The sequence below is a fragment of the Haplochromis burtoni genome, unplaced genomic scaffold, assembly GCF_018398535.1.
Source record: "Haplochromis burtoni strain Fernald_Lab_line unplaced genomic scaffold, NCSU_Asbu1 Contig_130, whole genome shotgun sequence".
Taxonomy (NCBI): domain Eukaryota; kingdom Metazoa; phylum Chordata; class Actinopteri; order Cichliformes; family Cichlidae; genus Haplochromis; species Haplochromis burtoni.
The window spans coordinates 1,323,555-1,346,634 of NW_024582491.1; the positions used below are offsets into that span (position 1 = coordinate 1,323,555).

The 23,080-nt window shown below is 43.1% G+C and overlaps 1 protein-coding gene across 2 annotated transcripts in view; it reads left to right on the forward strand.

Annotated features, from left to right (window-relative positions):
* The window catches only part of ldlrad4b (low density lipoprotein receptor class A domain containing 4b), a 261,157-nt gene that overhangs the window by 199,160 nt on the left and 38,917 nt on the right, over window positions 1-23,080 (forward strand). The window contains exon 1 of one of the 2 annotated variants that reach the window (XM_005930189.3): window positions 16,348-21,616. The exons of the other annotated variant lie outside the window; for it this stretch is intronic. Within the exon in view, the coding sequence (XP_005930251.1) occupies window positions 21,523-21,616 (94 nt within the window). The 5' untranslated portion in view covers window positions 16,348-21,522. Of the gene's footprint in view, window positions 1-16,347; window positions 21,617-23,080 lie in introns of those variants that run through there. 2 annotated transcript variants of the gene reach the window in all.

A 23,080-nucleotide genomic window follows, 5' to 3' on the forward strand; every position in this document is an offset into this window, starting at 1 on the left:
CTGTGCTGCTTGTTATATTTAGCATTTAGTGCACAATGGGACAGCTGAGCTTTCGGCACAAAATGTTTATTTAGTGAGTAAGATTTTTTTTTTTTTAAAAACAACCTTGGATTTGCAACAGCATCAAAATGCAAAAGAGAAAAAAAAATGCCCCTGTGAACTTCCTGTGATGACAGAAGCCAGATTTAGGGAGGATTATGGACTACCTGAGAGTGTGGGATCACACCCGCGTCCAGTCCACTGGCAAGTGGCAAAACCTTGTGACCTCACTTCTTTTCCGTGTGTGTGTGTGTGTTGCAGTGGTGTGTCTCATTAGCTCTTGGTTAAGGTGGGGAGTCCTAGCAGTGACAGATTTATTAAATATCTCAGGGCCCACAGTGGACATGGCAGGGAGGGAAACCCCCCACTGCTCATGTAATTAATGTGGCCACTCAGTTCTCATGTTTAGAGTCTCTGTGTGTGAGAGAGTCTGTATGCTACTAAAGTGAAAAGGCTGGTATGCCTTTCACTTTACCAGCATGAGTATATTTGTTAATGAGTATATGTGTGTGACTGGATGGTTGTTTTTCCTTGTGGTGTGTAGGGACAAGGGTGGAGGCGGGGTGGGGTGGGGGGCTTTTCTGGGACTGTGACTGAGGCGAAGTTCCTGCTGAGACAGAGAAAGCAAGAGAGAGATAAATGAAAGATGTAGATGATGATGAAGAGAGGAGGAGGAGGAGGAGGGTGTGAGATAAAAATGTTTGAAGACTCAAAAACAATCCTGTCATGATTAATTACTCAAGTTGTTCCTTATGTTGGAGGTTTTCACACTGACAGGGAAGCCTGCCCTGAAAAACAAGCTGAAGGAGAGAAAGAAAACCTCGATAATTCTACAGGAGAAACTTGTATAGGAGTTGAGCAACTGAATCAAGCTTTAACAGCTCGACTTAGGCTCTGCTATAGTTTGTGTTCCATCAAAAAACGGTGATGGAACAGTTATCATTATTATTATCAACAGTTATATACAGTTATCGAATCCCCTCCAATGAAATGCCACTGAGATGCATTCAGTTTTCATGTATTTTCCTTTATCCAGGTAAAAGTCTCATTGAAATGAAAAATCTCTCTTTCAACAGAGACCTGGTCAGGAGGGCAGCAGAAATGAAAACAAATATAACCTCTAACAATTTAACAAGTAAAGAAACAAATATAACTGTTTTCATTTATGAAAATAATTAATCATTAGGGAAACATTGTGAGGAAAATACAGGAAACTGGATGTATACCAATGGAAAAGCAGCAGCGCGCAGAGAGCAGTGATGTAAACAAGTTTTGGTCAATGCCAATCCAGTAAAGGTAAAAAGTTGCAGAAATCAAGTGTTTTCTAGTGAGAATCCAAGCTAATTTAAATTTTACCTGGGACACAAGATTTTCATTGTGCATTTTAAATGTCACATTCTTACCTGTAGTGATACCTAAATAATTACAAGTTGTGATCCAATTTCAGCCCATTATAGAAGACAACGCTTTGTCATTTGAGAACATGAACTTGCTTTTTTCCTGAGTTTAACATCAGCGCAAGTTGTGCTGCATCAAAGGCAGTGTGCAGAAAATTTGAGAGTTTGTACTAATAGGAGGTAAACAACATATGATTGTGTACACTGCACAAAAATAGAATACACCATTTTTATACAAATAGAGAAGATCGGTGGTCCGAATGTGGGGCTGTGGGGAACTCCTCGGGATACAGGGAGAAAAGAAGAAGATCCAGCAAAGTGGACACACTGTTAGTAAGATGACAAGGTCAACTGTGTCACCAGTCTGCAATTAATCAAGAAAAAGAGCAGCACCATATTTTTTCAGGTTTGGATCAATAGTGTTGTTCAACACATTACTAGCAGCCGTTGTTGTGCTATGTTGTTTTATGAAACCTGACGTTGGGAAAAATGTTGGGAAAGAATAAAAGTTTGGTCCAAAAATTGTTCAATAATAAGCTCTTTTTTCTAAAACACACAATTTTATATATCGGCCTGTAATTTTTCACGGGTTAATGGATAAGGCAGATTTCCCATATGACAGGCATCTCACTGATCAAGAGGGTAAGGTTAGAAATATAAGTTTGTCGGTTTGTTATAAAAACTATACAGAGTTTCAGAAAATAAGGACCAAATTGATTCTGCAGATTTTATTTGGATTCAACAGGTTTTTTTTTCTCATGACATTCTTGAATGTCATTGCATGAATGTGCTGCTGAGAAAAAGCAGAAGATTTGAAAAATCTTGAAAAATTATTTGAAAAATCATGTCAGCGTGGACCATAATCTCAAAGAGCTGCACAAGAGGAGGAATTGTTTGGTGTGGTGGTTTCTTGTTTAAATTTCTTCATTTTCTCTCATTGCTTCAATTGCAAATCGAGGGGGAAAGGATTGGCAGTTTTGGTTAACATCTCATGTTTCTAGCTTCAGTGAAACGTGGATTTCTATTGTGTTCCATTCATGGAGCTATTCACTGTTTACATAGCTGATCTTTGCTTTTTACTTTTTTGTATAAGCTGTTTGCATACATCTAAAATCAATTACCACACACATACGTCACTCAAAGGCTCTGCTTGTGTTGGACAATACCTAACCTGAAGAGGTTAGGTGGAGGGGGGGGGTGTAGTTGTGCTGTTCCAGTTATGGCTCGTTTTGGTACAACAGACCAGTCCTTATGCACTATTCACACTTTGCAAGCCATCTAGTGGGACCGATTGGACATCTGTTCTATGGCAATAACATGTTGCCTGGTGTTTACTGTGTTGACCAATCAGAGAGACTGTACCTGACTGGAGACTGGACCATTAGCTCATTAAAAACTGCTTAACGAAGACAGCAGTTGGACACAACTGCTATTAGAACTGCTTAAACTTTGAGGAAACTGTCCAAACAGAATGAACTATCAGACAGCATGGGGCCGCTGAGAGCCAGAGGTCATCACAGCAGTGCCACTGTCTCTCAGTTTAACTCTCCCCCTTGTTATTGCTTAATTAAAAGAGGATTTGTGTGGTTTTTTCTAACTAGCCACATATCCAGAAATCAGATTAAGAGTCCTGGCTGAATATCAGCACTTGTTTCTTTTCTACGAGTTTACCTTTTATTTCTCAAAGCTTAATGATAAATTTGGAGGTTTCGCTTTCTTCTCTTTTTAAAATCTGAAACAAAAAAGGAAAACCGCTTTTAAGAAAAGGAGACGTGGAGATCAGTGAAAGTTAAAGTTAAAATATGGAATATGAAAGATGGAATATTTCACAGAGCAGAGCTCGATTAGCTTGCTTGGAAAATAGTGAATGGCAGGGTTTGGATGGTAGTGAAAGCAGACAGACACAGGCAGCTCTCCCACCTGCACACTCAGACCGTCTCGCCAACAAACCAATCACTCTCCGAGGAAGCAGCCTCTCACTGGGTGTCACTGGGCAGACAACAAGCACACGCACTCACAAAAATCAGAGAACGAAAATCGCAGTACAAATCGCTTTCCAGACCACTGCCAAAAAAATCTCCAGCTCTGTGTTACTGACCGTCTGGATTGTGTCGCTCTTTGCGTCCTGCTAGGCTCTCAGATTCATCTGACACGGTGTGTGTCTGCACAAACATGACAGTCACACATGATTTAAGCATTAAAGAAATACATGCTGCCAACAACAGAGACCAAATTTATGGTGCCTGAAAACCAGATGAAAAAAGACATCGCTATGCCAGCCGCACCCAAGACCCTAAACAATGAGTTCGATACGGGGCCGGCCCAACACATGGTGAGAGTTCTAATGAAAATGAGCTTCAGGTGCAATGTCCCGTGTAGTGAGTCGCAGTGACAGCCAATGCAGCATTTGTGACGCTTCGTGAGATCTTGATAACAGAATAGCACATTAGCGGAAGGCTTTTTGCCTTCTATTGCTTAGATGGCAGCTTCTGCAAAGTACAGAGTGCCAACATGAGCACAGTGCACATTTTTCTTTCACAAAACATGATGAAGTGAAAGTCGAATTGTGTCTTATTCCATTCAGGTCTGGAGCACGGTACCAGATGATTCACAAAGTTGTACATTACAAACTGTACTCAGCAAAAGTAAAGCGAGTGTACTATCAAAATTCAATTCAGTTTTATTTATACAGCGCCAAATCACAACAACAGTCACCTCAAGGTGCTTTATATTGTAAGGTAGACCCTACAATAATACATACAGAGAAAAACCCAACAGTCATATGACCCTGTATGAGCAAGCACTTTGGCGACAGTGGGAAAGAATAAAGTCCCTTTTAACAGGAAGAAACCTCCAGGAAAAACAGGCTCAGGGAGGGGTGGACATCTGCCGCAACCGGTTGGGGAAAGAAGACAGGACAAAACACATGCCACAAACACAAGTATAATTCAGTGCAGAGAGAAGAAGAAACACTCAATGCAAAACTTTGTCTCGAATGTTGTTCGATTCTTTCTTGATTTTTCTCTTTAGATTTTCACCTTAATAACTGTTTTTTTTTAAAGTTGTTGCAAAGTGAAATTAATATAAGATGTAAAAGCTGCTCTCCCAGATGCGTAGGCTGGCTTTAACACCATGAAATCAAAGTAAAATGAGTTCAGTCCCAGTTCTAATGCAACTTCATTATTAATTCTATTTTAAGCAGCCGAAGTAAAAGCCCTCAATAAAAGTAATTGTCTTGACAGTGATATTGTCATATGCTTGATTATATGTTACCGACGCTTTGTTTAAGTTGAAAACTCATCAAGTGCTCTCAGAAATGTTCTGCCTTAAATGTGTGACCAGGGCTTCTTTTACTTTTACTCCGAGTTCACAAGTGATGGGTGAGTGGAGCGTAAGACTGTAATTAGTTAACATAAGTGGACAGGCATCAGCTGAACAGCTAAAACTATATTAAGCCACAAGACTTGCTGAGTCTTTATTTATTCACCTTAGACCTGTAGTTTTGCTTTATGGTCCAGTTTTTTTCTGCGTAAAATATCTCACATGTTAAAAAGCTTTACATGTCCACTTCACAGCAGCCACTAGATGCCAACAGAGATGCCCTATGACCTGTCTGCTTCATTGAGGCTTTGAAAACACACATGTAAGCGGTGTGAGGAAGATCTGGGTGAATGACTCTGAGAGCGTGTTGCCTGATAGCATTTTAAGCATATTTTCAGGGACTTTAGTAATTCACATTGACAGCTCACTAGATATTGGGGAATCTATCAAATATTATAGCCTGTGAGTCCCAGGGACAATGACACCTACACTCCAGTGTCATCATTTGTCAGATTGTTGCTTTCTTTCACTTTAGTAGCAAAAATGTACAGTTTTTGCCCGGCCGGCAGCACTTCAAATTCTTTATTTATTATTTAGTGGTGAGTCGAATGAAATTCCATGGTGACAATTAGCTTACGTGTATGTATACAGTGGGGCAAAAAAGTATTTAGTCAGCCACCGATTGTGCAAGTTCCCCCACTTAAAATGATGACAGAGGTCAGTAATTTGCACCAGAGGTACACTTCAACTGTGAGAGACAGAATGTGAAAAAAAAATCCATGAATCACATGGTAGGATTTGTAAAGAATTTATTCGTAAATCAGGGTGGAAAATAAGTATTTGGTCACCTCAAACAAGGAAAATCTCTGGCTCTCACAGACCTGTAACGTCTTCTGTAAGAAGCTTTTCTGTCCCCCACTCGTTACCTGTATGAATGGCACCTGTTTGAACTCATCATCTGTATAAAAGACACCTGTCCACAGCCTCAAACAGTCAGACTCCAAACTCCGCCATGGCCAAGACCAAAGAGCTTTCGAAGGACACCAGGAAAAGTATTGTAGACCTGCACCAGACTGGGAAGAGTGAATCTACAATAGGCAAGCAGCTTGGTGTGAAAAAATCAACTGTGGGAGCAATCATCAGAAAATGGAAGACATACAAGCCCACTGATAATCTCCCTCGATCTGGGGCTCCACGCAAGATCTCATCCCGTGGGGTCAAAATGATCATGAGAACGGTGAGCAAAGATCCCAGAACCACACGGGGGGACCTGGTGAATGACCTGCAGAGAGCTGGGACCAAAGTCACAAAGGTCACCATCAGTAACACACTACAACGGCAGGGAATCAAATCCCGCAGTGCCAGACGTGTTCCGCTGCTGAAGCCAGTGCATGTCCAGGCCCGTCTGAAGTTTGCCAGAGAGCACATGGATGATACAGCAGAGGATTGGGAGAATGTCATGTGGTCAGATGAAACCAAAGTAGAACTTTTTGGTATAAACTCAACTCGTCGTGTTTGGAGGAAGAAGAATACTGAGTTGCATCCCAAGAACACCATACCTACTGTGAAGCATGGGGGTGGAAACATCATGCTATGGGGCTGTTTTTCTGCCAAGGGGACAGGACGACTGATCCGTGTTAAGGACAGAATGAATGGGGCCATGTATCGTGAGATTTTGAGCCAAAACCTCCTTCCATCAGTGAGAACTTTGAAGATGAAACGAGGCTGGGTCTTCCAACATGACAATGATCCAAAACACACCGCCCGGGCAACAAAGGAGTGGCTCCGTAAGAAGCATTTGAAAGTCCTGGAGTGGCCTAGCCAGTCTCCAGACCTCAACCCCATAGAAAATCTGTGGCGGGAGTTGAAAGTCCGTGTTGCTCGGCGACAGCCCCAAAACATCACTGCTCTCGAGAAGATCTGCATGGAGGAATGGGCCAAAATACCAGCTACTGTGTGTGCAAACCTGGTAAAGACCTATAGTAAACGTTTGACCTCTGTTATTGCCAACAAAGGTTATGTTACAAAGTATTGAGTTGTATTTTTGTTATTGACCAAATACTTATTTTCCACCCTGATTTACGAATAAATTCTTTACAAATCCTACCATGTGGATTCATGGATTTTTTTTTCACATTCTGTCTCTCACAGTTGAAGTGTACCTCTGGTGCAAATTACTGACCTCTGTCATCATTTTAGGGGGGAACTTGCACAATCGGTGGCTGACTAAATACTTTTTTGCCCTGTAGTATTTGTGAATATCGTGTGTGTGTAGTGTGTGTGTGTGTGTGTGTGGTGTGTGTGTGTGTGTGTGTGTGTGTGTGTGTCTTGTGTGTGTGTGTGTGTGTGTGTGTGTGTAATTCTCATGTACACATAAATAATAATATATATATATATATATATATATATATATATAATTACCAAAGTGTTAGTACCCGAAAATGTTGCGTATCTTGGTGTGATGTAGAGCATATCCTGAAAAGTTGAAGAAACTTGACAAGCAGAAGGAAAAAATAACTGGCAGCCCTAAAAAAGTTTCTGAAACAATATCTAAGAGTCATGTCCTTAAGAAACAGGAAATAACTTCAGCAAAAACCTGAAACAGGGCCTGAAAAATGCATCTGGCCTTTCAGTTGATCTAACAACTGTTTACTGAAACCTCATCAGAAACGGTTTTAGTGTGGCTGTCAAGAAGGAACTAGACTCAAAACCAGTGGCAACAGGTCTGATGGAGTGATTGAAATGTTCAAATTGTTGTCAATAAATATATAGGAGATCAGGAACCAGTTGAGCTCTGAAACATAGATCTCCTTGGTTGAAAACTTAAAATCTATGTTAAGGTTTTGTGCAACATCCTTCCATCCATCCATCTTCTTCCGCTTTATCCGGGACGGGTCGCGGGGGCAGCAGCCTAAGCAGAGAAGCCCAGACCTCCCTCTCCCCAGCCACCTCCTCCAGCTTATCCGGGGGAACACCAAGGCGTTCCCAGGCCAGCCGAGAGATATAATCTCTCCAGCGTGTCCTGGGTCTGCCCCGGGGCCTCCTCCCGGTGGGACATGCCTGGAACACCTCACCCAGGAGGCGCCCAGGAGGCATCCTTGTCAGATGCCCGAACCACCTCAGCTGGCTCCTTTCGATGTGGAGGACAGCAGGCTCTACTCTGAGCCCCTCCCGGATGGCTGAACTTCTCACCCTATCTCTAAGGGAGAGGCCAGCCACCCTTCGGAGGAAGCTCATTTCGCTCGCTTGTACGGATTTCTCGTTCTTTCGGTCACTACCCACAGCTCGTGGCCATAGGTGAGGGTAGGGACGTAGATCGACACGTAAATTGAGAGCTTCGCTTACACTCAGCTTCCTTCACCACGACGGACCGTGTGCAGGTCATGCACTGGCAGTGAAGACCAATGTCTGTCAAGATCTAACCGGCTCCTTCTCCATCCATCGCGAACAGACCTGAGATACTTGAACTCTCCACTTGGAGGAACTAATCCCCGAACCGGAGTGGGCACATTGGTAGAACCATGGCCTCAGATTTGGAGGCAGATTTGGTTTTGTGCAACAACTCCATAAAATAGGTAACCATACATTCCCACTAGGCTGCTACTTTACAATTTCAAATGTCAGTGTCTTGTCATGTTCTGATGAGGCTTCATACACATTCAGCCTTTATTAGTAAGTCTTTAAAAGCAGGTGTATGGCAATAGCACTAAATCCTTAGGACCAGAGAAAGAGAGAAATACGGGGAATTCTGAAGTTGCTCATCTTTCTTAGAAGGGTTGAGGCCAAAAAATGTACATATTGGATATTCCTAAAATATTCAAAGTCTTTGCATTTGAACATATTTCTGTTTTGAATCAGACGTTACAGACTCTTCAGGTTATGCCCCAGCATCTGTCATTATTCCTCACATATGGAGATATAGATCAAACGCATCGTTTTTGCTGCTAATACCACCCTGTGAGACATTTCTATCTACCACGAATGAGATACCACTGCTGACTTGATGCAGTGTTAATGTTGTTGTGTAGCCTTGCCTTTGGTTTTAGCACCTCAGCAGTGAACGCAGCGGTTACAAGCTGTTGTGGGGTGATCTGTTGACTCCCCATAGTCCTGTTTGCTACTACTGTAAAGAGAGGTTGGGGGGCGGAGAGGGGGGTTTCGCTAGCAACACAAGCTGTGAGCAGGGACGCTCGCTGGCCTGGTACAAGCTGTTAACTCACTGGTCCTGCTACAGAGCTGTAGGATGGCAGTGAGGCAGACTGTGGTGAACACTGGCTGGGCTGGTACAAGCTGTCACGGTCTGTGCTGTTTACAGGCTGTATGGCGAATGCTGCAGCTAACGAAGCTATATGGTATGATAACATATACATGTGCGGAGCCCAACCAGTGTGAGCAGGAGTCGCCTGGAAACAGCTGTGTTAGTGTAGGCAGTGTTAGCTTGCCGGTTATGCTAGCCTGCTTGTCACTATGTTCTGCCAGGGTGGTAGCAGGTCTGGGGTGCTGCAACATGTTCCCACTGCCATCCATCTGTCAGCCCTTGCTCGGAGCACAGGATCTCTCACCTAATGTAATGTTTTCATTATAGTGCTCAATATGGACGCTATAGCATTTTACGTGGTGTAGCCAGGCAGGCAGAGAGGAGGAGTGTTTGGAGTGTTTGGATCCCAGCAACTTGTTCATATGAGCGTCCATCTGTTCCAGACCTGCTGCCCTCGCAGTCAGAGCTTATGTTGTGACATTCTCGGATGTATGTAACGGATGATATATGAAACCGATATATGAAGTCTCTGTGGAGATGGATTGGTATTCTAGAGATTTTTCTTGACATGGAAACGAAAAATAGACTGGAGAAAAAAAGATGAAACTAGGTGTTCATTCGGTACTCGACAGTAATGGAAAATCTCACAATGAGTCAGTCAAGCAGAAACAAAAGGAACAGAAAAATGACCTAATTGGGTCTCACATTCAAAAGTTTAATTAGACTTTATAAAACATCCAGATTATTTTGATTAGAGTTTCAATAAAGAAGATTCAGTCAGTAAAGCTAACCGACTACAGCTAATTGTCATGTTTTTTGGGATGCCATTGCAGCATTTGGTGTCTGGAAAACAAAAACTCCAACATAACACCCACGTAGTACGTGCACTCGACAGAGAGAGACTAAGAATAATTATCCTCTTTTTAATTAGGAAAAGGCATCAATACTAAAGTAATAGTCGTGTACTTAATTTGTTTTGGCAAGCGATGAGTGAACAAGGTAGGGTAGATGAAGAAGACGAGCCCAGACGGTGCCAATCAGGATAAACAGAGAATAAGCCTGTACATAAAAGCATGTGTTACTGCTGGTTGTGTGAGAAGGAAAAAAAGTTTCACATTTTTACCCAAACTTCAAACAGTCTGGTTAATAGTCTAAGGAGCTTGGAAAGAAAAGCGTCTGGACTTCTTTAAGTTGCTTGAAGACGTTTCACCTCTCATCCGAGAAGCTTCTTCAGTTCTTGGGTCACATGGTGGAGAGTCCCAGATTTAAACCCAGTGGGAGTTTAAATCTGGGACTCTCCACCTTAGACTATGATGACCTGGATGACTGAGAACCTTCACAGACAGTCTGATTAATACTAGATTATCTGAAATTAATCTCTAAATTCACCCATCATGGTAAACATGGTGGAACCTTTAGCCACAAAATTTGTCTTGGTGCTAAAAGGGGATGATTATTGAATATATGTTAATGGTGTGTAGAAACTCACAGAAGCAGAAAATATGGACATAGCTGTAATGAGGTCACCATTTTTTGCCATCTGCATTTTAGTGCTTTGAAACCAGGTGAGATGAGTGTGGGATGGATCTGACTGTGACACCGAATGCTCATCAGCATGTCCATTACATTTTGTTAGCTATATCCTGAATAATCTTCTTTTTGAAACTGAACCCATAAACTCTGTTCTCCTAGGACTGGTCAGTGATCTATTGGAAAACTCAGGTTGCTAGTGAGAAATGTGTATCCCCTGACCAGTTGACAAGTGATTGATAATTGCTTCTGCCGGTTGCTGACTGTCACTAAATGAAATTGTTATAAATAGGGTGCTACACCAAATTGCTCCTTGTAATTGCTTTGGCGAGTAGCAGGTTGCCAAAGTTACCAAAGTTTGCATTGAGTGCAGACACTTGCCACTTACTCTGAAGAAGTACGATGCAAACCAGAAATCGAGAATGTTTGCCTTTAAAGTCAACTTTATTCCTGACTGCTGCAAGCAGCACAGTTTAAAAGCTGTAACTTTCACTTGGAAAACTGACACTCGGTTTCTGGTTTGCCTCACACTTTTCACATTTTCACTGCTACTTTGGTGAGTAGTTCACAAGTGTTTGCAGACAAGTCAGTGTCTCCTGTGCAATCTACAGACAACTGCAGCAACCTGCTAGTGACCAAAGCAATTGCAAAGAGGTTTTTGGTGCATCTTAAACATCTTTCCAGACATTTTATGCTAGTGACTGGCAGCAAACACACGCCAACTCGTCCCAGAATACACATTTAATGACCAGTGGTTACCAGGGCATCACTGACCGGTCTGTGGGCCTAGCAATTTTCACAAAAACTGGAAACAACCTCCAGCAAACATTTGCAAACAGCAATCAATAAATATTTTTCATCACAATCAGGGGTTGTGGGGTATTTGCAGACAGGTATGTAGTCATTTGTGACCAACAGCTAACTTCTGTAGGAAGTCTTTTTTGCAACCGCGGGTATCGCCCCCTGGTGCTCTTTAAAAAGAATGCCGGTTTAAGGCACTTCCTCTTAGCCTTCACTTTTTATACCCAGAAGCGATATTAATGTTTTACATTGTCTGTGTGAATGATATGTAAATGATAATGTTGTGCATATCCTGTTAGTGTCCCCAGAAGGCCTTAAAAATCAGTTATGTCAGTTTTCGTTCAGTCAGGGTTGGGCTTTCAAAGGACTATCAATACAAGACTACTAGGGTACAGTCACGCTAATGTCTCCTAAATCACTTTAGTACAGCAGCGAGCTATGAGCTGAGCTGTGCAGTGACTCTGCCCTCATGCTCATGTGTTATAGATTTAATGATCAGCATATGCTCATTAGAGCTACAAATACACAGTTACAATCACTAGATCTAAAGCTGTTATAGAGGGCCCTACGCACAGACTTACAAAGACTGGAGGAGACATACAGCTTCCTCTGTTTTTCATGCTTTTTTTCTATGCGGATTGAATGGTGATGCCATGGTTTACACAAAGTGTAGAGCTGTCTGTACAGGCAGCAAACCTGGGGATAAAACAGCCACGTAATGTTATAATGGTTGCTGTGAATTGCCTGCAGTGAGAACAGCTGCCACATTGAGTGCAAGAAAACGCTTGCTTTGTATTTTGCGACAATACCAACTCTGAAAAAACCAAAAGGAAAGGGAAAAAGCCAGCGCGCTGAAGCACTGTTGTCCAACACTGACTCTTTTTGAAGTCAGCTGTCTGCACATGTACACAGCGGCTCACTTAAAAGCTGTTTGAAAATCAGATTGCATGTGTGCTTCTGTGTTCTCGTAGCCATGCGTGTGCTTTTGCACACACGTGTGCGTCTGTTTGCATGCACTCTCGGCAGCAGGAGGCTGTAACGTGTACCATGCACACTCTGTAATCGCCGCTGTTTATGACTGCATAAAATAACACTCGCTCGCTCTTTCTGTCCCCCTTCCCTCACTTTTACAGACACACATTTACAGCTGCTGTCTCACTGGCTGTGTGATTATCACCGTCTGGTTCGGGGCTCTTATCAGTGTTGTGATGGAAGTGCGCACGCACACAACACACCTTCAGCCTGCCTGGCTCTCTCCGTCACTTTTCCTTCTCTTTTTCTTCCTCTTTCTATTCCTCTCGCTCAGCTGTGTCGCGTCCTTTCCCCAGCGGCATCGTGGTGTTGCGTCTGCGCTTGCCTTGCCGAGCTGTGTGCCAGTTGAGGATTGGCATTAAAGCCAGACATGAGCTCATCGGCCCAGCTGGGCAGACAGCCCATTACAATGCTCAGCAGAGCCCTACCGCAGGGGTGAAAAGAGCTCAATACCTGCTGATTATCTACTCTTCCTCTCTGTCTGTGCCTCTATGTCCCTCCCTCACTCACTCACTGGCTTTTGCTTTCACTTTGTTTCTTCTTTTTTTTGTTGGCACCTCTCTGCTTTTTCTTTTCTCTGTTATTCCTCGACTTTTTCCTTTTTCTTACCTTTTTCTTCTACTGTCCATTATTTTTTTTATCTTCCCTTTATTCGTTTTTTCTTTTATATTGCCACTTTCTTTTATTTTCTCTTCCCTGTTTTTCCCTCTTCTTTTCTCTCTTCCCGTGTTTTATCTCTTTTTCTCCTCATACATTTTCTTCTTCTATGCTTTCCTTTTATCTTGCCTTGTCTTTTCCTCCTGTCCTCCTTTTGCTCACCTTCTCTTCTTTTTCTTCTTCTCGTCTTCTCTTCATTCATCCCTTTACTCTCAGTATCCTCCAGCTCAGGCTCTGTCTCTCTCTCCGTGAACTGTTTTATTCACACACACACACACACACACACACACACACACACACACACACACACACACACACACACACACACACTCTGCATATTTCTGTCTGCTCTGTCATCCCCCTTTCTCTTCTTCTAGCTATCTGTCTCTGACACACACATGCATAACTTTTCACTGAGAGCTGTGGTGTCATTGCAGTGGAGCCTGCGGCAGTAAGAGAGGTAGGGAGGGGTATTCTTTTCAAATGACAGGGGTGTAAGTGAGGTGTGTGTGTGTGTGTGTGTGTGCGCGTGTGTGTGTGTGTGTGTGTGTGTGTGTTAGTGGTGTGTGTGTGTGTGTGTGTGTGTGTGTGTGAATGGGTGGATGACTGGATGTAGTGTAAAGTGCTTTGGGGTACACTGTGTGGACAGGATATGACACGGCACTGCAGCCAGACAAGGGCAGGAAGCTGCAAATATGATGTGGCATGCCAGACGTTTTTATTGAACGCAACTCTCTACTCTGCAATCTGACTGTCTGGAGTGGCCTTTCTGTTACTTAGCGCTCCGCTGAAGATGCCGAGCTACAGTCGATGCCTAAGCAAACACTCTCTCTCTCTCTTTCTCTCTCCCTTTCTCTCCTCCCTCGCTCTCCAGCGTTGTCAGCTGGTGAGATGCATTGCGGTTAATTCATGAATCCCATTCAGCCTTGTTATTAAGGCTGAGTCATATCCATCTTTTGTTCTGACATTTGGAAAGGCATTCAGTAATACCCACTCCACACAGAAGTCACGGGGTGTTTCGAGTTATTAGTCTGACTGAAAATGTTATGTTATAGTCAAAATGGATCCTTCGTCATGCGCAAATACTTTCATCACACAAGTCCCACGATTGAGGCTTTTTTGGGATAAACAGGCATTAGTGATGCAGGCAAGAAACTGCTCTTCTTCTTCCTCTGTGCTGTGTTCATTTGCAGTGTCACAGGTTATCCCATACGGTTCACAGCCCGTCAGTTTCTGCTCTTTCTCTGATTTTTGGGGGCAGTTCTGTGGCCACATGGATGAATATTTCATTCGGTTATTTGCTTCCACTGTATTAACCATTTTTGCTGTTTTGGGAATGATTTCCGCCTCCTATTTATTTGTTTATTTGGTCAGTATTCCAAAAACGAAAGGTATTTTGTCACTTGTGCAGTCCAGTCACCTTCTCAAAGAAGGAAGACGTATTTCTTTTGTTCTGCATGCAACTCCATCCACCTGTTTGCATGTCAATTTCAACTGGAAAACTTGTGTGTTAAAAAATGTTTTTAACATCCTAAAAAGATTCATTTTAACCCAAAATCGAGTTTAGCGTTAGTTCCCGAAGGGTATGAGCTCACTGATCAACAGATTCATTGCATATGCAAGCTGCTTTGAAACCCACCTCTACCTCAAAATCTCCTTTTATGCCTTTTCTGACTGTTTTGATTTGATTGGCTGTTTTATTTTGAACATGCAAAAAAAATAATTGTAAACAAAAAAAAGTATTAGAAAATAAAGAAAGTTGCCATGGATAACTCTGTATAGCACACAATTTACTTGCTCGAAAAGGAAACGGATAAAGTTTACACTTGCAACAAATCAGTGTTCACTGAGATATAATGAGACTGTATATATTTATAACTGTATCCAAGGCTACACACACTTAGATAGTACACATTGCAAAACAACAAACTACATTTTTTCACTAACGAATACCTCCTATGATTAACATCCCTCTAAGTCTTGCACCTTGTGAAAATGATCTCCTTTTATTGGTTTTTAAACTGAGTTATGATTGGACATTCTTTTAATTCCACCCTTAAACTTTTCCACACACATAAACACATGTGATGTTTTTATGCCCATGAAACCCTTTGAACCTCTACATGTGCTGGCACCTGCTCTGTGCTGCACTGGGGCCCTGCTGCTGCTCTGGGGGCTCACAGTAAATCACTGTAAATGGAAATCTTCTTTTGACTATAAGGGCCCTGACTAAAAAAGTTTTGGCTCTGTCATATGACCGCCAACAAACAAACCTTGTATGTATATGACAGTAGTGCATTAGTTGGCATTTTCTACCTAAATGTTAGTATTTATGTTACATTTGGATGGAAACTACTACTACTTTCACACCTGTAATTTTACCCAGTGATTCAGATAACTGACAAGATGATAAAAGATGCATTAGTGCTTTTATGCCCCGGTCCTTTAAAGAATCATGCTGAAAACAAACCAAGAGGTGATCACATATGGACAGACAGGTCAGTTTTGGTGTGCTGGCAGTTTTGGAGATAGTTTGGAGATCTTTTAATAAACATGCCTCGCGCCTCTGTCAGTGCGCCCCAGGGCAGCTGTGGCTACAACGTAGCTTGCCATTGCCAGTGTGTGAATGTGTGTGTGAATGGGTGAATGACTGAATGTAGTTTAAAGCGCTTTGGGGTCCTTAGGGACTGAGTAAAGCGCTATACAAATGCAGGCCATTTACCATTTAACATACAAATTTACCTGATGAAAATAGGTAAAGGTACACAAGCGTAATCAGGAACATACAAAAAAAAATACAAAAAGTAAACCTTTTTCAGCAGAAAAATAGCCTTGTGTGACTGTAATATTATGCATAATACATCATAGATTATCATTACATGAGCATGAATACAGAAGTGAGCTTCCTTGTATATGGCCTTTCCTTTATTGACCTTAAAGGAGCAAAAGATTCCTAATTAGCCCAATTACCTGATTAGTTCACATCTTCAAACGTCTTTCTTTGTCAGTCAGTGATTAAAGTAAATTCACTGAAAATGTAAATCATAACATTTAAGAAGTTGAGTGTTGATTACTTTCGCTTAAAAATCCCTTAATTATGTTAGTCAACAAATCAATAAATGAATTATTTCTGCTCTGTTGGAGTATACTTTAGAGATTTAAAGGGTCCTGAATATCCTGAAGGGATACTTTAAGCCAGGGGTGGGCAACTCCAGGCCTCGAGGGCCGGTGTCCCTGCAGGTTTTAGATGTGTCCTTGAACCAACACAGCTGATTTAAATGGCTAAATTAGCTCCTCAACATGTCCTGTGAGATCTAAAACCTGCAGGACACCCGCCCTCGAGGCCTGGAATTGCCCACCCCTGCTTTAAGCAGTCATATAGAAGCAACTACCTGTTTGCTGTGTTTTCAGCAGAAAATCATGTCCCACTTGTTGTACGCAGCACACTGTTCTATAAAATATTACGTTTTATATACCTGTTTTTACTGTGATTTTTGATTATAATTTAACCAGAAATAAAAGAGTTGATTCAAAACACAAAATGAGTGCAAATTCAGAGGTGTCGGCATAGTTTTCTGCATAAAAAGTCCTTCTCATACAGGAAAAAATACTGTATTTAGTGTAAAATATAACTGTGATTTGCCCTTTAAACAGCTCACTATGAGAACTTTAATCTGTCTTTAAAAAAATGAGCCATAGAACTGGATTCTTTTATTTTTTCTGTGTCCTCCTCTCTGCTCCCTCGTGCCATCTGATGAAGACGAGGCATAATTGATTCAAAGCTTAAACCTTTGCCTGGGAGACAGCTTTGATTTCACAAGTAATGGAGCGACAGAGAGAAGACACGAGAAGGACTGAAGCAGACACCAGGGAAGGAAAGCAACTTTTTCCACTCCGTGTTTGGGATGCTGGATGGAAACAGGCCTCTTTCTGAGATGAGCCACAAGATGGCGCTATAAAGTAGCTTGCAGCTCAGCACCACACTGGCTGGGATGGAGAAGTTGCCCTTGTTGGGATGGGGCTACCCTCAACTGAGGCCTTTGCTGTGCTGCTTTTTCCCCACTACTGGCCCGACCGCATCACTGATGCACTCATGGTCTCCTCACAAACAGCTCATGTAAACTCTGAGTCATCCGTGGCATCTTTTATACTGTTACTGCTACTGTCTTACTGTCATCTGTCAGCTGTCTTTTTATCTGGAAAGTCACGGGGAAGTGACAGGTGGGAAATGGTCCGTGTATCCAAACATACATATGCACAAGACGGGCATCCCGTGGCTAAAGATGGACCTGTTGCCATCCGAAGTGTGGGTTTTGTGCAGACACACGGTGGTGGTGTTTCCTCTCCTGTCCATGCTGCATTAAAAAGTGTGCATTGTCAGATCTTTAAAGGGCCGTCACGTTAACGCGTGGCACTTCGATTCACAAAACAGCAGCAACAGTAACACTAACACTGCAGTGAACTCCTGAGTAAGCATGTGCGAGCAGGAAAGCCCGCACTCCCAAAGTTCCAAAAATAGATCCACGTGCACGTGCCGAGCATGATAAACCTATCAACCTAAAGTTAGGATTCCTCAAATACACGATGAGACAGACGTTTCCCGAGAGACCCACAGAGAGAGCGCCTGTGTGTGTGTGCAGACTATAGGCGGGTGGGGGTGGAGTGGGGGGCTGGTAGACACGAGTGCATTTGGTATTCAGCCGTGCCTAGTATTTATCTGTCTGCTGGCTGTCTGGTCTGGTCTGGCCTGTTAGTGGTGTCACCCTGCGTGCTCCCCAGGGGACTAAATTGACGCTCCAGACAGACTGTGCATGTGTGCGCTTGCATTTTTGTGGTTGTGGTGGTGGATGGATGCGGGTGAATCGATGTGTGTCTGTCTGTGGATGAGAGCTTGTCTGGGATGTGTGTGCATGGCTGTGACCTCAGATCAAGACATAAAAACAAATTGTAAAAAATGGTCTTTATTGCATCGATATCGTTGCTTTATCTGACAACACAGCAGTGCCTCAATTTGTTGCCTCAATTTGTTGCTTCAACACAATTATGACAGCTGCCAGGCGTTTGTAAATTGTTTCAGGGTCACGCAGTCTGTTCTCTTCCAAAGGTGTCAGTCCACTCGTAGAGGAGTGTAGAAGCCGCTGTCAAGGAAAATATTTTTGCATGATTGGATATAGAACTTGGCTAGTGATGCGGCACTTAATGCAGAACATCTGTCGGAGGTCTTTGCTTTCCCCATTTACTTATTTTCCTTCACAGAGGTCCATTTCGTTTTATTGCCTTCGGTTACTGATGTCTTCAGAGTGAAAACGGTCAAACCGCACCCCCTCTGAGCAGGCATTTCTCATTTTTCACTCCCAGCACACACGATATGTGATGCGATTTTCTCCCATGGCATTTCTATGATTTGCTGCAGAAGTGGTGTGCAAGAGAGCAGGCCTGTGATCAGAAGAGCCATTCCTATATTATTCCCTCTTTGCTCTATTTTCTTGGAATGCCACCTGGAAGAGCTTCATTCGTCCTGTAAAATGGTCCGTGGACCATCATGAGGCCATGCAGTTGGTAAAAGGCTGTAAGCCTGGCCCGCTCATTACTCCAATCATCATCTCAGGTCTTTCATATAATTACTTGTTGCCAGTTCGTGCTTTCCATGTGCACAGACTGATGAGGTTCCATTTATACTAGAACAGGTCACACGTCCATCTGCTATATTTATTTTTTCCCCCACATAAATGGCAACTTTGAGGACTGAAAATGAAGCTAATGTCCAAGTAGTAAAAATTGCAGTTCCTTTAACATCCACTTGAGGCTGTATCCAAAAGTGAGTCAGTCCCCATAGACTTTTGTGATAAAATGCCCAAAGTCATCCATCAAAATGACTTTCTACTGGGATGGTGTGGAGACCAGTGTTGCCATTCTGATGGACAGGTATGCCAACAAAAGCATTGGTAGCTGGAAGCTGTTTGCTCGGTTTCAACTACACTAATTCAAGTCACTGAATTAGACCACCTGGTTGTTTTTGTGCTGTTGGTACCTTTTGGAATTATCTGACCAATAATAAAAATAAATAGCATGCTCTGCGGTACAAGCCAACCAAAACTCAGTTTTGCTGATTGAAGTTCTCTTATTTTATTGCAGTTACTTGATTGTCAGACATTTACACATGTTCATAATGGGCATGAGGTCATGGTAATTTTAGGTGTTTCTGGAGAGGAATGATTGTAAAGCATACATATTTAATGACTTTAAAGAACAAGTATTGGGTGCACAAGTTTGTGTAAATTGGAGAAAATCCAAAATAAATTCAGATTCAAAACACCACTAATATTTGGTTAAACAGCAACTTGCATCTTGACCAGATGCTTTTGGTTTGCCATCAACAAACTTCTGGCATAATTCTGGCTGGATATTTGACCACTGGATGGTTTCCTGGCACAGACCTGGCTTATACGCATAGTCCAAATAAACAAGCCTAATACCTTCTAGAGAAAAGTATTATGGAAAGACAAAACAAAGAGCTATTTGTTCACATTGAATAGATGTATGTTTTATGTTTGGAGGATTATAGGTGAGGCTTTCAAACTTAAAAACACTGTACCAACTGTCAAACATGGTAGTGGCACCATCATACTCAGTGGCGTTTTTGCTGTCAGTGATACTGGTAGAAGTAGTAGAAACATTCTTCCACTTCACCTCAAATCAACAGCTACACAACTGAAATTTAGGCATAATTGGACGTTAAATCAAGAGAAACATACATGAAAACTGGTTTTGGAATGGATAAAGCATCACCTCAACTAAATATGTGTCTGTGCTTTACAGGCACATGATTTATAGATGCAGCTTGCTAACCAAGTTTGCTAATCTTACTGACATGGCACTCTGACATGGCAGTGACCAATGTGGGAAGCCCAGAAATCTTTAATACACAGCTTATGGTTCCAAACAGCAATAGGATGGGGGGGAAAAGTGACTTCAGGACTACTAGATCAAGAGTTCCTACAACACTTATAGCAAAATATAGCAGAATACACAAATGTGTTTCCTTGTAGAGCAGATCTTTTAATAATAAATAATTTTAAAAAATCCAATGTGAATTCTCTTGCACAGCCTCAATGATGTGTTCAAAATAAAGTATACTTTATATCCTTTATAGTATATTAGAGTATCCTTTATAGTATCTTTAGATTCACCTGCAAATTCAGGAATCTAATATGACCAGCTAAGAGACTATTAACCTACTACTTGTTTTATCCTCTGCACAAATAAAGTCAAAAACTTGCAAGCTCTATGATGACCTTGCTTGGTCCCTGAACCTTAGCTTGGGAACCTCCTGGACTAGAGTGGCATTCAGAGCCCCTCTCAGATTTGAGCAGCTCGGTTTATTTATAGATCCTGTATGTGTGAGTTTGTGTTTGTGTGTTGGATGAAATGGCTGCACTGTTGGTTAGATTAAGCAGGGATGTGCTGGGGGCGGGGGTTTGCCTCTCTGCTGCACATGTGGCCCTAAACCACAAGACTAGCTTGGGGGGGTCACCTCAAGGTTAGCCCCTTTAAAGAGCCGACTATATTGGCTGTGGCCGGCCATAACAAGGGAGTGAAACTCGAAGCGCTTCCCCCACCCTCCCCAAATAACACACCAGACCTACCAGGTCCAGCCCTCCTCTCTCCCCCCAACTCCTTTCTCTTACAGCCATTGTCAACCACGACCCGTCTGCTAGATTTCTAAGTCAGGTCAGCCACCCCTTTCAGTCTCACCAATGTGCGGCCTGCCCCCTGCAACCCAGACACGCGTGCACACTACCATAAAGTACAGCCGCTGTCCCATCCTCTGCCCATTGCTGCCTTCAAGTGCTCCTCTTACAATTCATTGTCATATTAAAATGTGGGAATGTGAATGCATTTGATGGTCATTAATTAGAAGATTTGTTGGATTTAGTGTCAATTTTACATACAGGGTGTGGGACTACGTTTATTTTGTTGCTTTTTTTCCCTAGCTGGCTAAAGTCAGGGTAGTGATATTTCTTAGCGCTCCTGAAGGCAGCGCCTCCTCCCTCCCCTACCCCCCACCACCCCGTCGCTGTCCCTCCCCCGAAGCTCTCTGATAGGCCGCTGCGGCATTCTGTCAGTTTACGGGCGTGGCTTGAGGACGCCGTGTCTGCCGAGCTGTAGTAGGGTAAAGACAGCTGCTCTCAGCGACGGAGGAAGGAACGGAAAAAGCCGTACAATGCATTAGCCACAGGCAATGGCTCGTCCCCAGCTCTCCCAGTGATTCTCTCACCGAGCCGCTCCGAGAGAATTATGGCGTGAGAAAAGCCGTGGGATAATTAAAGCGAAACTGTCGGGAGTTACTTGTAGCGGCAGACTCTGCTGCTGCTGCTGCTGCCTGGAAGTTTTTCGTTGTTTTCCCGTCGGGGGGCCCCGACGCTGGCGGCGGCGGCGGCGGCGGCGGCTCTCTCCCCGGAGCGGTGTCCCGGTCTGCCCAGCCCCATGCAAAACCTAACGGCTCCTGGCGGCCCCGGCAACTCCAATGTCACCTGCTCCTGCAACTGCACCGCTTCCCAGCCACAGGGAATGGAGATATGTGAGTAACATTAGCTGCTCCTCTTACGAGTTCTCCTGACCTTAAAAACCTACCGACAGACTTTAGTGCCTAATCCGTTTTATGTGCACTCTCCAGTGTGGCAACAGAAGCACAACAAATCAGACTTAGTGTTCATCCAACACGGTTAAACAGTTCTGCTATTAACTCGCTGTGGGCCGCTCTAAATACCTTAGAGGAAACCGATAATTCTTCTGTATGGACTTTCAGCATGTCTGCGCTGTCCAGCAGAAAGTTTATGGTGACCTCATAGCACTTAGTGGTATTTATAACCTCCTTTTATTGTCTGTATTTGACTTAAAGTGTGTCTCTACCACACCGTGTGGACTTTTTAGTGCTTATGTCAGGCGTTGGCGTACGTTTAAGCTCTTAGGTGCCCATTACTATTAATCGGGTACACTGTAATACTCAACAGTTAGCTTATTAAGAAATATCAATATGTGTGTACTTTCAGCTTAGTACTAAAAAAGCTTTTAATAATCATCTGCGTTTTCCAGAAGTAGTATTTTTTTCTCACTTGAAGTTTGTTTTACAGTGGCACTGTATGACCCTATAGGGCTGCCTGGCTGTGCAAATGCTCTCGGAGCTCACCACAGAGGGTTAAATAGTTTGCCTGTCAGCACAGACAGGAAACGCTTGAATGGTATGTTATGTCTGTCTGCCTTCTGAGCGGCCCAAAGAGAAACTATCATTATCAGCTCTGCTCTAATGCTGCTGCCTGCTAGATCCACTGCAGATGTTCCTCTTTATGACTGAGCATTCAGGAAAAAAAAAAAGCACAGCAGGCAGACATGTAGAGACACCAGAGGACAGCCAGACGCACAGTGAGTGTATCCATGCAGTGTGACAGGTCTACAGACAGACAGAGGAAGACAAATAAACAGGAGACGGGCACATAGCAGACAAGGCGGGTAGATTCACAACCAGGCAGCCAGGCAAGTACCGACAGAGATATAAACAGAGATGCGGGAGAGCCAGACAGGCAGATATATTGACAGACAGACACGCAGACAAGCTACAGACGTACGGACAGAAGGACAGACAGAGTTACACTGATGTGTAATTTCCACTGGGGTCGAGGCCAGGGCCGGGCAACATGAGGTGAACACAGGATATTAGATTCAGATTTGGCAGCAGAGTGTGGTTGTGCTGACGCCACATTGCAACCAAGAAGTAAGTGTGTGTGTGCGCGCCTGTGCGCTTATCTGGCAGACGGACTGGTGTTCCTCCATTCGTTTTTCTGTGGCATCATGGTACTGCTAGCCAGGAAAAGCACATAGTCAGGCATGAAGTGGTGCACGCACAGATCGACTGGTACAGCACGGAGCCTAATTAGATAATCCAGGAGGACTGTCTCAGACTGAGCAGTGCAGCAAGAGGAGGGAAAAAGTGGAATGGTTGCTCTGATTGACACTTGCAAAGTATTAAACTAGCAAACAAACTGCA